General features: G+C 41.9%; 1 protein-coding gene across 1 annotated transcript; it reads left to right on the forward strand.

The window, feature by feature from the left end:
* Nucleotides 1-6041: 6041 nt before the first annotated feature.
* ect (ectodermal) lies at nt 6042-13458 on the forward strand. Its single transcript, XM_064696327.1, has 7 exons — nt 6042-7004; nt 7261-7413; nt 7477-7740; nt 8209-8310; nt 11565-11799; nt 12472-13114; nt 13198-13458. Exons 1-7 carry the CDS (start codon nt 6779-6781, stop codon nt 13345-13347), a joined length of 1773 nt encoding a protein of 590 aa, XP_064552397.1. The 5' UTR covers nt 6042-6778; the 3' UTR covers nt 13348-13458.
* The last annotated feature ends 1271 nt before the right edge of the window (nt 13459-14729 follow it).

The raw sequence follows: 14729 nt of genomic DNA on the forward strand, positions 1-14729 counted from the left end.
TCTCATATATCCAAAGACATGGAGGGAGGTTATATTATGTCAACAAATTTCAACCGTGAATATTATATTAGGTCCGTTCATACATTTGAAAAATTAAAACTGCTTAGTAATATAATATTCTGCCAGTCAATAAACATTTACAAATGTTGGCATAAAAAGTTTGCTGCTACCATACTTTTAAAACAGTTTCTTAAGAGCTCAACATTACGCAATAAAATCTTGAAAAAGATTTTTCCTTGAAAAATGAGAAATTAACAAATCCACAAGCAAATCCGAAAATTAACATGCATACCGACAGAAACTTTTGTGCTAGCTGCGAAAACTAATCAGGCGCAGAAACCCGTATTTTCACCATTTTCAGTCCGCAAGAAAGTTGAGAAAATTAATTAGTCCAGTGGAGCAACGTCTTTGAGTTGGACTCGAATACCTAGAGTTCCCTGGCACGCCCTGTTGATTTGTTTATGAAAATGTTTACAAACCACCAAATAGCAAATTACACTTTGATTAGGTGCAACTAAGTTTGAACTTGGCAGGTCTTTTGGACGGGGACGGACATCAGAGTCTTCGACCCCTTCCGTAGAACGGTCGGGCGTTAGGTTTAATTGATTTTGTTTTCATTTTCTCGTTTTTTGCCACCTGAGCGATGCTGTCAAGCAAACTGTCAAAGTGTATTAAGCCATTAAAATGCTTAATTATATGGTTTTTGAACCAGTGCTCAAGCCCATTAAATGGCGCTTTAAAAGCTTAAAAATAGTTGAGTTTTAGTCGAGCAAAAATTTGTAGCCTTGAATGAAAGTTTTTGTTATTTGTTGCCTGTTGTTGACGTTGGTTGAAGCTCTGCTGTGTTTATTTTTTGCGATTTCTGTTGTTGTTTTTCGGCACATTACATAAAATTTCGTAACATTCTGCGGCAAAAGACTGAAATCGTCTACAAGTCGAGTTAAGTTTTTAAGTTGAGAAAACTCCACTGACCTGTTAACTGAAATGCTTTGCCAAGACTTGCATACTTTGCCTGTTGTCTCAATAACACCAACAACAACAACAGCAACAACAACAACAAGTTGCGAAGAAAGTTATAGACAGCCCAAGCTCTCGGCTACAGTAAAAACAACTTTTGCCCAACTAGAAAAACTACAATAACTACTCCAAGCAGCAAGAGACCGCTATAAACGAGTAGAACACGTTTTACTGTTGGATACGCCGACTGCGCCGCCAGCGACGCTGTTGTCACATATTAGTGAGAGCGTATGTGTGTGTGTGTGTGTGCGAGTGTGTGTGTGTGTGCTGGTATGGGAAAGCTTTGCTTTTAACCCCTTTAAAGCCCCCTCGCTGACAGTCCATTTTCCTTGGCCCACTGTGTCCCGGACATTGAAAATGAAATGCAATCTAAATTAATTACATTACAGATTGTCAGAGGTATGAGTAGCACTTTTCTTAACGTTATTATTTTTTTTTTTTTTTGGCTAATAGCCAAGTTAACTGCTCAATAGCGATTTCACTTTGATGTGTTTGTGTTGGCCAGAAGACCTCGGAAATTAGCACTTCTTCTGGTTGACCAACTGCGAAAAAAGCTCATCAATAAAAGTCGCACATACAAATCCAAATACTTTACGCATTGTCAATATTTATTTATGAAGTACAAACTGAGAGAGCTGCTTCACAGGAATGTCAAAAATGGGGTGAGGCAACGTCAGTTAAAATGCACTCACAGTCACGTATTCACAAATAGAGAGCTATTCTAATAAAATAAAGTGTATTAAAAAGACAAACTTTAAAAACATAATAATTAATGTGAGAATGTGTTACTATAATTAATCAAAAGAGTAAAGAGAACTCTAACTCTTTTAAATGCTCGGAAAAAAATCTCAACTGATAACAGCTGGACGCCTATCCATAATTGTTAAAATGAAGTGCAGCTTCAGCCTGTTTGGCCGCTAACTGTAATAACAAGTTGTTTACTGTGCCAAATACTTTCCCATAGGAACCGTCAAAGAGCGCGCAGCTCAAGTACAAAATTGATTGAAAATCAAGTTGGCCAAAAAAAAGAGATGATCCGAGAGAGAGAAAGAGAGAGAGAGAGTGTGAGAGAGAAAGGGAGAGAGAGAGACAGTCTGTCAGAAGAGAGCACAAAGAAAGCAATGTAAATGAATTGCGGGGGAACAGTTCGGTGTCGTGTCTTCACGGAGCCGTCTACAACTATGCTGGTAACTGAAGATTCCAGCCACGATCAGTTGCAGACGGTCAGTCGTGCGAGACAGTTGAGTGCGCGGCGGTGTGAAAATTGCCAACAACGAAGCTCGACAACATAAAATAAGCGACCGCAATCACAATCATAAGCCAAAAAACTCCTCCAGCGAGAAACAGGTAAAAAGCAAACGTTGAAAAAAGAAAGTCTGCCAAGAACCGCATGGGGCTAAAAAGCATACGAAAGAAGCTCAAACAGCGACAGTCTTTGACGGGTACTCGAGGAGTGAGCAACGGCTACTCACACTCAAACTCAAACTCAAACTCAAATCGGTTATCGTAACAAGAATTACAAAACTAAACAAACATTCAATCAATTAACGGTGTGTGAAGAAACCAAATCTGAACAATATACGAATAATCGATTAACATTATCATAATCAAGGGCAGCTCCAGGTTAGAATTGGATTAAAAGTGTTAAAAGCTGAGGATTATCGAAACATCGTATCGTGTGTGTGTTATTCTTATATGATAAGTCCATGTAATTGGAATGCAAAACGAATACTCTCACCCAACCAAACGCTTTGCTGCTGACCCACAAAAAACAGTTCACAAACGAGAAATAGTAGAAAGAGCCTTGGCAACGTCTTAGACAAGAACTTTTAATTGATTTTCCAAAGCTCACAAAAACCAAAAACCGACTGAAACTCGGACTCTTAACTGGCTGGGGCCATAAATTGTTTCTGCGCAGCAATTTAGAGCCATCCCCGGCTTTTTTTTTCATATGCTCTGCTCCATATACAAGCCACACAACCAAACTCTGCTCCATTTCATGTGTGCTCTGTGGTCAGCAGCAGCATCCCCCTCTCAGGTTTCTTCTTACAAACTGACCCACATACGAGACAGTGGCTAATTTAAGTGTTTCCTGGCATCGCAGTTATAGTTTACGCTGTTTACACAGCTTCTGCACTTTGCTGCCAAAACAAAACATTCTCAAGTGTTGTTCTAAAGAGTCACAGCAGCAGCAGCAGCAGCAGCAGGAGCCGCAGCAGCAAACCCAAAACCAACACCAACATCAACAGCAGCAACAGCGACCATGCACTTAAGACAAGTAGAAGCTATTAACAGAGAAATATTCGACATGGACATTGTGGTTTTTCAACGAAATTTGAGTGGCTTACACAGTGAACCTCTTTTCAATTCACATACCCCAAAAGTTGCTACTTTTTTTTGTTCGTTTCATTTATGACAAGAAGCTTACGCGGCCTAATAGCTTTTTTATTGTAGGATATTGCTCGAAAAAAAAGATAGTAGTTATATATTGTGACTATTAATAAGCCGATCATTGAGCTAGCGTACCTTTCTAGAATATAAACGAAGGGCTAGGTTCGTAGAAACATTTGTGAATAATCATTGGAAAATCACGCGATCAATTGAATCCTAAAGAAATCACACATATTTCCCAGTTCTGCTTAAAGTACAGGGTATGCATGAAAAAAAAACTAGGAGAAGACCATGTCCATTAGTTGGTTAAGACGCTTGGCTGGCATGCGGCAAGTGCATTGTTGTTCCGCCAGGTGGCGCTGACACGGCGGCAGCAGCTCCTAATTCATGCGACATGAATGCAAAAACTGAGCGAGATGGATGAATATGGAAGCAGAGTGTGAGACAGGAACAGGAGCTGAGTAGTCTTGCGTGAACGCTGCGGCGGCTGCAGGTGCTTCAGCATGGGGCGTGGCAGTTCAAGCGGCACGTGTAAAGATTATTTTTCTACTTTACTTCTGTTGCCATTGTCTTGGAAAATTAACCGCAACGGCAGCAGGCAGCAGGCGGCAAGACAAGCGCGCCAAGCCCAGCATATGAGGCAAGTTTAAACAAAGACTCGACAGCTTCTGTACTGCGATGGTAACAGGCTGATATGCAAATCCTGAGGCACTTTTGTGGGCGTCTACGCGTGGCCTTTTGTGCGGCCAGCATATTTATTGATATGACGCTGATATGACAACGCATACGTAGATAGAGCCGAGCAGGAGCCGCAGGCAGCTATGAGGGGATCAAGTGGCTGCGGGACGGTGGGCCGACGTCGGGCTCAATAATCCCCATTGTACGCGAGTGTGTATCTGTGTGGGGCTTAAGTAATTTTGCTGGCTGTCATGCAAGTGCACAGCAAACACTCTCGCAATGCTTCCCCCATATTCAACCACATAGCCCCCTCCCACTGGCATGAATATTAATGTAAAATGCATACACGGTTAGCTGCATTTTTCTATGGAGCATTAAAATATAGTGGGAGCAACGTTCCATATGAGTTAGTGCCTACAATAGAGAACAACAGCAAAAGCTAGAACCGGTTGGCATTGGTGGGAGGTGGGATGAGGACCGGGACGGATGGAAGCTTCCACGCACTCTTGTGCTTGTCAAAAGTTTTTCCATTGCATTGCTTTTATAGCATGATGCGTAAAATGTTCGGAGTTAGGTGAGAAAATGGAAGAACATTGAGCGACTCACGGAGTATGAAAAGCGAATGCATGGGGCGAAGTAAATGCTATTTCGTAGACTTCAATAACCAGAGTTTATAAGTACCCAACTGAAGATGCCGCACTTGCTAGTCGCAAAAGCGTCAACACATACAATGGGTGAAATATGTGAAGAGCTCTGCAAAAATAATGGAGGTTGATCGAATGCCAAATGAAAATGTACTGAGTAGTAATGCCTAGACATAAAATATAATTGATTGCAAATATGTTCAGCTCTACTTGGAATAAGTTAAGCATATGAAGATATAGAACATTGAACCGGAATAGACTTTTCTCCGCTTAAATTTGTTTAATTGGTTTTACGGTGCCACATTCCGTCGATTGGCATCCGCAGCAGAAAGATGCACGAGGCGTGGGCGTGGGCCAGGTGTAGCTGATGTGTTATATTCGCTTGAGTGCCACGCCCAAAACGTCGCTTCCTTTTGCGCTGCTCTGTCTGTGCCACTGCACTGCCTAGGGCTTCAGATTTTAATAAACGCTGCTAGAGAGAACGCGTCGTAAAAGTTTTAATTAAGCAGAGCATCGTGACGACGCGTCTTCAGCCGAATCTACAGGGCGGGCACATGGAAAGACACTTCGATGCTATGAAACGCGGCTTTGAGCTTATCATTTGGGCTATCTCCAACTTGGCGAGGCCCTTAAAGGAAAGCCGCTGCTGCTCCCGCTGCCACAGGCAGGCCCCTGCAACTGGTCAACCGACTTGGCCGGCCTGGTCCGGTCTGGGCCTGGCCAGTAGGTCACTAGGTTTTCACTTTACTTTATAGCCAGCAACGATTGCTTATCAGCGCTAAGCTGAACTCGATTTTTAAAATGTTTTACTCATTTTTCAATAAGTGGCCGAACAGGCGGCCAACAGCAATAACAACAGCGGCAACAACACAACAACAAATCGCTGCGGCAACGCTGCCGCACAAAACTTGTTCGTGGCAGCGACGTCGACGTTGCTTTCACTTGGGGCAGCCGCACTTGACAGTGCGACAATAGCAACAACAACAACAACAACAGCAACAATAACAACAGCAACAATTGTTGCGGTTGTTTGTTATAGCCATTGGCTGTTGGCCATGCTGATTGTCATGGCTAGAGAGCCAACAGCAATCGCAGCAACAGAAACGAAACAGCAACAAAGCCCGCAACAAAGCAATACCAATGTGAATGGAAAGTTCAGGATGGGCACACGAACACCTCAAATACCCTACTTTGATTTAATACATTTAAAACTCAGCTAACCTGACAGGAAACAAACAACATGTCTTGAATCGGATAAATCGTCTAAATAGTTTCTTTTTTTTTCAAGTTGGCTCATTTTGTATTATTTATTTACATCATCATCTCAGCTTACGTATACATTTCATCTACTAACACTGAGAAATGTTGTCAGAATCTCGGATTCGATCAGAAGAACCTCCATTACAATCTGGCTATAGGAAAACGTGTCTAGATCTATGAAAGTTTGGCAAGCGGTAACACAATGTTGGCAATTGGACCTTGGACTCTGCACGTTTGCAACATTTGCAACAGAGTCGTTGTTGCACTGCAATACACTCACTTCTGGCTGTCTTTACCTGCCACTGCGGTAGCTGCGGCGACGGGAGTGGCGTCAAATGGCGCCTGCAGCTGTCCAAAAAGCGTCGTTGTTCAAGTTTCTGTTGTTGCTGCTGCTGCTGCTGCTGCTGCTGCTGTGTGTCAAGTGCCAACAAAATGGACATGTGGACACAGCCCGGCGGCAACTTTGAGGCATAGTTCAAAAACATGTTTACACTCGCACTTACACACACGTACACCACACACACACACACACACGCGAATACGTAGTGTCTGCAATTATTTGGCTGCTTTCTTTGATGTCTTATTGACAAGCTGAGTAACTTAGTGGCCTGTCAGTTGGCTTTGTTCGATAAATATGTAATTTAAAAGCCATGAAAAAGAAAGTGTTGCACTGCACCGAATTGGGTTAACCGCAAAAGTAAAAGTTCTGCAAGTGCCCCACAATTTCAACTCCACTCAACTCAACTCCTCCTCTTTTGCATTTCATCTGTTGCAGAGACGTACCAATAATGAAATTCGTGATTTTGCTATGCGTGCTAAGTGCGCTGCTGCTGCAGATTGAGGCGTCGCCGGTGCAGCTGCTATCGAGAAGCGAAAGGGCCGTCGCCCGCCAGCAGGCGGTCAACAACGAGGTGGCACCGGCGGCAGCGCCGGCCAGCGAAGATGACGACGACGACGATGAGGATGATGACGACGATGAGCCGGATTTGGGCGACTTAGTTGATGACGATGATGGTAGGTAGCCGGTAGCCAGGCCAATTGCACACACACAGATATTAAGCAAGCACCCGAGCACCTGAGCACCATGCACCACCAGCAACTAGAAACTGCAACTGCAACTGCAATTGCAACCACAAAGTGGCACTCAACGATCAACGATCAACCACCATTCGCAACCACGAAATTTGCATATTTGTGTGATGTTATTAACAAATATTTTGTGCTCTCCTTTCCTTGGGTAACGCAGTTATTTTGCTTTCGGGGTTTACAGATGATGACGATGAGGAAGACGACGATGATGAGGAGGAAGATGACACGCCACAGGGTCAGGCAGCGCCAGCAGCGACCGCCAGCGATGATGACGACGAAGAGGATGACGATGATGATGACTACTTGGATAGACTATTCGATGATATTTTAGGCGGTAAGCCATAGGATGTGCAGCCGGCTGGCCAGCCAATTTAGCCCCTTTTACATTCATTATCAGATGATGACGATGAGGACGATGATGACGAGGTGGCGCCCGCTGCCAGCGCCCAGCAGAGCCCTGCTGCCGCTGCACCCGCGCAGGCGCTCGAAGAAGTCGCGCCTGCCGCTTCCAGCGGCTCACTGAGCTCGGGCATTTCTGATGGTGTCGACTTGCCCGCGGAGAGCGGCAATGCTGCTGAGCCCATTGCGGCCGGCAACACTGTTGAGGATGTGGCCGCAGCTGCGGCGCCCGCCCAGTCGGCGAGCAACAACAACAACGAAGGTGAACTAAATGTTTTTTACGATGAAGATGCACTTGTAGACGGTAGTAGTGGTAGCACCCATAGTTTAAGTAGCACCAATGCAATTGACCAACAAAAACAAAACATACAACAACAAATACAACAACAAATACAACAACAACTGCCACAACAGCAACATGCGACACATCAAACAATAACAGCAAATCAAGCATCATCACAACAGCATATAACAACAACAACAAAAACAACAACATCAACAAAGAACACTCTTAAAAATAACAATAACAATTTAGTGGTCAGCACCGCACCGGCGCAGCCAGTAGTGGGCGCTGTGGGCGTGGCAACTGGGCCAATAGCAGCGCCTGCTGCTGTTAATGTTGCCGCCGGCGCAGCGTCTGACGACGAAGACGATGACGATGAGGACGATGAATATGATGATGATGATGATGGTGATGATGATATTGATGATGGAGTCGATGAAATTACAGGTGCGCTGACAGGTGACGACGAGGAGTCTGACGACGATGACGATGATGATGACGATGATGATATTATTGGCGATGACGTCATCGAGGCCAGACGCGAAGCACGTGAGTCCAAGTCAACAGCAGCAACAAAAACAACCAAAGCCAAAAAATCAACAAGTGTTTCCAAGAAGTCCAAAAAAGAGCTTAAGCATTAAAAGCAAACAACTGCCACAACAACAAACAACGACAGCTTAAACAGGAACTGCATATGACTGGGACAATCAAACCACATTGATATGACTTAAGACGTTGCAAGGCATTGCCAACTGTTTTTGGGTAGGACCACATTAAATCTCTTGGACATTGCATAATTCTTTGCCTGCACTGACTATCCCTAAGTCCCACAAACAACAGATCGATCAAAAACCACTGAAAAGCAACAACCTATTTCTAATTTATTTATTTATTTATTTATTTTTGAGTTTTAGTTAAAATGAGAACGCAAATCTCTAGTTTACATAAAGCAAAACAAAACTAAACACAACAAAACAAAAATGGAAAAAAAAAAAAACAAAAATTGCATATTTAAGTAAACGAATATTTTTACAATATCCTCGAAATGAGTGGATTGAGAGTTTGGTGCTAGTCAAACTATCTGCAAAATGACAACAACCAAGAGCACAACAAAAATGCAAATGCAAACTTTAAAGCTGCACGCACAAGCAACATTCCCCCGTCCCGCCCACACTCTTTCACACAAATATTACGTTTTCATTCCAAGTTATTTACGCACGGACTGTTCCACATGACCACCAACCACCACAAATAACAACAACAGCAAACAAAAAAAAAAAAAAACAAAAAACAAAACGCACAACAAAATGTTTAATGCCGAAGCACAAATTGTTGAAATAATTATCAACGCAAAAAGCAAAGAAAAAATGCAAAAAATTAATGTGAAAATTGCGCCGTGTGGTATGCAGCAAAAACTGGCTGAGCTGAATGGTGATTCGCCATTTTGGCAGGCATTTTTGTTGCTAGCCGTGTCGCAAGCACTCACGCAAATACATATACACACAAACACACACACAAATAGCTAAATTTATGTATGTAAACAACAACAGCAACAACAACCACAACGGCAACAATAATTGTTCATATAGTGTAATCTATAATAATTTTTAATTTTTTCTTGCTTCACTTCTATTTTGTAATTAATTTTATTGTTCACAACAACAACAATTATCGGAGAAATTATCAATGCGTATTTATCTATGCATATCCAAAGTCCGTTATATATATATTTCTATATGTGTATTTCTCTATCTCTGTCTCTGTCGCTCACTTTCCCTTTCACTCACGCTTTCACACATTTGGCTTACAATTGACATCAAAGATTAATCTCTGACTATTTTATTTTTTGGCTTTTTTTCTGGCTCGCATACCTTTCCGTAAACGTAAATAACGCAAATTGTAATAAAAGTAAAAAAAAAACACACAGAAAACAAAATTAAACCAACTGTAAATTGTAGCTAAAAGTTGAACGCTTGAAAGGCAGCGCACGCTTTGCCAAAATTTTCCAAATAATGAAAAGTGACTTCAATTACATTTTCATTGCACAAATTGTTAAACTTTGCGTTTTAGGTTCAATTATTTTGTAATTTATTGTTTATTTATTTATTTATTTATTTATTTATTTATTATATATTGTAAAAACAAAACAAGAAGTAAACAAAAACAAGCAAAGCTGCACACACACACGTAAACACACAAGAATTTGCTTAAATAAATTTTTCATGAATTTTGTGTACAACTTTTTGAGAAATCAATTGAAAAAACTAAACAAACCCAATTTGTGTTTTATTTAAATATGTCCCTAGTTCACTTTCAAGCGTCACTATTTGCATAATGGTCAAGGTATTGGTAACACTTTCTCTCTCGCTCTCACTCTCACTCTCTATGTCTGTCTGTCTCACTCCTTCCGTCTCTCTTACTCTCATCACTAGCAGCATCACATGGCTCATTTATATATGTATGGATTACACCAGGCACTTGTACATAATTATTTTCCTCCGTGTGGCTGGGCGCAACTTCCACATAGATACTTCTACACAACCACACACACGCACACAAACACAAGCATACTTATGTGAAGGTATTGGTGCACTATGGTTTTCTATAAAAAACTTGGCTAGTATCTATTTTAAATATGTCAAATGTAGAACGGGCGCAATGAACTTGATCACAATTTCGCTTCAATTAGTTACAACAAAAGGACAAAGTTGACGTTAATAGTTAACCAAGAGGCCATATGCTAGGTTATACATGTGTACTTACCCAGTTCATGTTACAGTATAGAACGAAGTGCAAAAAAGAAAGACTCACACGCCCACATGTAAAATACACATAAGTAGTTCAATATTTCTAGCGATGACTGCACAATGTGCTATTTTCTATACAATTCAGTGTATGGGCTTAAGGGTTGGAGAAGTCTTCGAATAACTATTCGAAATACTTAAGTCACATTTATCTGAGGGTTACGTATAATTTGATTTGTGAAAATATTTCAATCATTAATCATTATTCAAACTAAGACTTCATAGTCGTAATGATTACGATAACATAACGTTGAGATTCGCTTGTGCTCTGAATATAGATATTTAGCTAAATATTTAAATGTCGCCGAGTTCTCAGTATTGGCTGTTACTAAATCATTTATGTTTTTACCTTTTTACTGATGTTAACTCTGTTCTCTTGTCCTCTGCTCTCTTGTGCTTTCACGAGTTAATCCTCGACACGACTTGGCTGTAGTCTGTGCAAGCTTATATAACATCACATATATTCCCATATTGCAAGAGCACTTAAAAGTCAATTTTAATTTTGCACGGGTGGAAATGGGATGCAAAGGAAAATACTTGGTCGGGTAATAAAATGGCTTATTAATTTCCTGTGGCATTTGAGCCACGTTATTTATTGGTACCCAACGTCCATCCCTGGCATAGTTCTTAAGTGTATTAGTGCGATGTTCTATTATATACGAGTCTGTGGCTGCGCTGCTTCAATGTCAACGCTTTTTATAACATTATTTGCTAAGCAATATTTTCCTGAGTGACATACCCACACACACATATACACAGTCAACACTTATTACGTATTTGTGTATGTGCGCCTAACTATTTCTGGTGTGCTCTAGGCAAGCCTGCACGGGTTGACATTCACACATCTTAAATTAGAAACACTGCATGCTGCAAAATTACCCATCCAGGGCCTTGAAATGTCCTTTATTCAAAAACCAACACACAACACACGAAAAAAAAACTCTTAAGCGAGCCTCCTGAAAGCGTATTAACATTGACATCTTCTATGGTGTGGGGCAGGTGATCTGAAAAACAACGTCATTGACATGTCAACGGATGCATTCCAAGCGCGCCATAATCATTTCATCGATGCCATATTCTCTCGCATAAATCGCATTGTGGCCGACAATTACGATCCGTTTGTGGTACGTTTGGCCGGGCGCTCGGCCACGCCCACCTATGGAAGCGCTGCCGTGAAGACCACAACAAAGACCAAGGGAAATGCTAACCACAAAGCAACAACTCACAAAAAACTGTAAGTGGCAAAAGGCAATAGTTAAAACAGATAATTTCGAATACAAGTAAAATATATAAAATGGATTGAAAGGAGCTCAAGTGGAGATAAATTTAATTGATATTTAAATCAAAAATTTGAATATCATTTCCAGCTATATTTTAATAGAATAACTAAGTCTTAATACTAAAAATTTAAAACAAAATTAAGCGAGAATTTAAAATTTAAATTTAAAATCTTAAATTGGTGCATACTGATAGGAATAGTATAGTAGCGAGGACCCTTCCTTAAGCGATAAAGATATCCTTATCTTGAATAAATTTAAGGAACTCTTAGGTTTCTCTCAATGCTCCTATTGCCCATTAACCAGCGCCAGTACGTACATATAGGAGTCTTATTATGACTTAATCAGAAAGCAGTCGGGATATCTATGTAGCTAAACGGACTTCGAAATGATCCCGAGATATGTGCAGGTTCAAAGTGAAGTTTAATGAGAGCCCAGCAAAGTGTTCGACAAGCGTTTCTATTAAAATGTCATCAGTTAGTTTCTTTAGTTTCTCAACTGGACTGCAATCAGGTCTGCTTTCTAGGCCTTAGTCAGCCGTTGGGCGCTCTGCAGGGGTATAAGCTGGCATCAAATTAAGGCAAAGTCAAAGCAAATGATGCAAATTTGTCAATCTCTGTGACTTGCAGCAAGAACACCCGCTCGGAGCCACGCACCGCCAGCAGCACGGAGTCTGTCAAATTGCAGGAGCAATTGACGCAATTACAGACAGAACTTGGTATCAAAGCCATCGAACAGCAGGCGGTGGAGGAGCAGAGGCAACAGGCCGTGGCATCCGGCTCTGGCAAAGCGGAAACTCGCACCGTGTTCAATGGGGAGCAGGCAAGCGTCAAAGCCAACCAAAAGAAATCCACGGCCGGACAGCAGCAGCAGGCGACGCATAAACACAACACGAAAAAGGCAGCGGCTGCGGCGGCGCTGAAGGCGGGCAACGCCAACTACAATCAGCCAGCCGGCGTGGGGGCATCCAAGGCGGGCACGGAAGTGGAGAAGCTGCAAAAAGCCGAAGGCAGTCTGTCCGGTCTGGCGTCACTGAAACGTGTGGGCAACGTGAAGGTGATCAGCGATGCGGAAGGACGCAATTCGACCATTAAGGCCAGATTTACGCTGGGCCCATTGACTCTGCGCGTGGAGAAGTCCTTTAAGCGGGGCAGTGTGCGCAACGTTAAAAGCGCCACGGCCAGGACCAACGAGATGATCGGCCGCATCAAGTTCAGTGTGCTGGATGATCGGGCCACCTTGATGTCAATCAAGGTGCAGCAGCCCAAACAGGTTAGCCCGTTACCATAGTCCCTCTTTGTGCTTTGAGCAATTAGCTTTCATTCTATGTGTGTTCCTCTGTTCCTTTTGTGCAGGTGGAGGTGGAGAGCAAGGACAATCACGACCGAACCCGCGAATTCGTCTGGCGTCGCACCCCCAAAATCGCCAAATTGGTCAATGAGAAGCTCAAATTGGCAGCCGAGTCCCTCTTTACGCCGCAGGGAGTTGAAGTTGTGAGACTCTAAGGGGCAGACAGTTGCCATCTTTTGCACAGCCAGATAAATGTAGTCCTAAATCTAATTTTAATGTCTAATTTATTTATTTAATTTATTTGCTCACTATTTATTTTTCTATTACTATTAATAATTGAACTATTTCTTTCGCAATTTACAGTCGACTTTTACTAAGTTTAGAAAAGTTTACTGGAAAATGGATGCCAATCTTTGATTTCGTGGTTTTTATACCCTGTACCAATTAAAAAATGGGTGAAAGAGGGTATAATGAAGTTGTGCAAACAGAGATCTATCAATTATTCCCGCTCTTTCCCAAAAATCAATGCATAACTATATTCGGTGTCGATTTGCTATCTCACATGATACTTTATGCTCTCCTTTGGTATCTTCTATCACTTTATTTCCCCTGCCCTAAATTAATAAACAATTAATGAAACTTATATCAAATCGTGACTTGTTGTGTGATTATCTATATCGATTTTAGGCGAAATAATGATCACAAATAAACATATTTTCCGCCTGACTTAGTCCAGAAACTTTTCTATACCTTTCGTAATATAGCTGCGCACTTTCGCAATGCCCTTATAAACAAAGGTGTGCCAATTGTTGGCTCCAGGTGCATGTCAGTTGGTCCCAAGCTACCAATACACCTGAGAGTATCTGTATCAAGTCACTTACAGTTTTCATTAATGCTGCAGGTGGGTCACAGATGGGTGGCTGTAGACGCCCCTGTGCCTTGTAAAGTAAATATAAGTGCGTATTTTGTGTTGCATCTAAGGCGGAAGGACATGCAATTTGTTGTTGTTTGCCTTTGTTAGTATATACTCCTTTCTGCTGCCTTCCATTACGCTAACCCCCGGTGGACTCCCTACAGCATACTCTTGGCTTCTTTGTCGCCATCGTGCATGCTGTTTGTTCTTTGTTGCACCTAAATTGACAACAATATCGTTTCATTTGCTCAGTGAAGTGAACTCATCAGTGCCGAGATCCCCACAACCATTCCCCTGCACCATACCCATATCACCTTCACCATGTAGGACACGCATTGGCACTTCATTTTTTTTTTTTGCTATCTTCTGTAGCTGCTGCTGCCGCTGGACTCTCGTTTGGCAGCTTGATTATATTGACTGGTAGTAGCCGGCGGGATGACAGGACAATCTGGTCATGTGCCCGGCTTAAATTTTAACATTAGGTATCTTTTACATTGTTGTGCGCAATGCAATTGTTGCTTGGTTGTGCCATATGAACAAATTAAACCAATTCAATAGGTCAAAGGTGCGGGCAAGGGCTGAGGGACTGGGCCAAAATCTCATTTGTACAGCTGCCTGCCAGAGCGAAAAATACGTAAATTTGTTGTAACTAAATTTCTTCAGCATTCATTTGCATTTGTTATT

This window comes from Drosophila montana, unplaced genomic scaffold (assembly GCF_035044405.1).
Source record: "Drosophila montana isolate Dmon_TW-CO22-7 unplaced genomic scaffold, ASM3504440v1 contig_3846_1, whole genome shotgun sequence".
Taxonomy (NCBI): domain Eukaryota; kingdom Metazoa; phylum Arthropoda; class Insecta; order Diptera; family Drosophilidae; genus Drosophila; species Drosophila montana.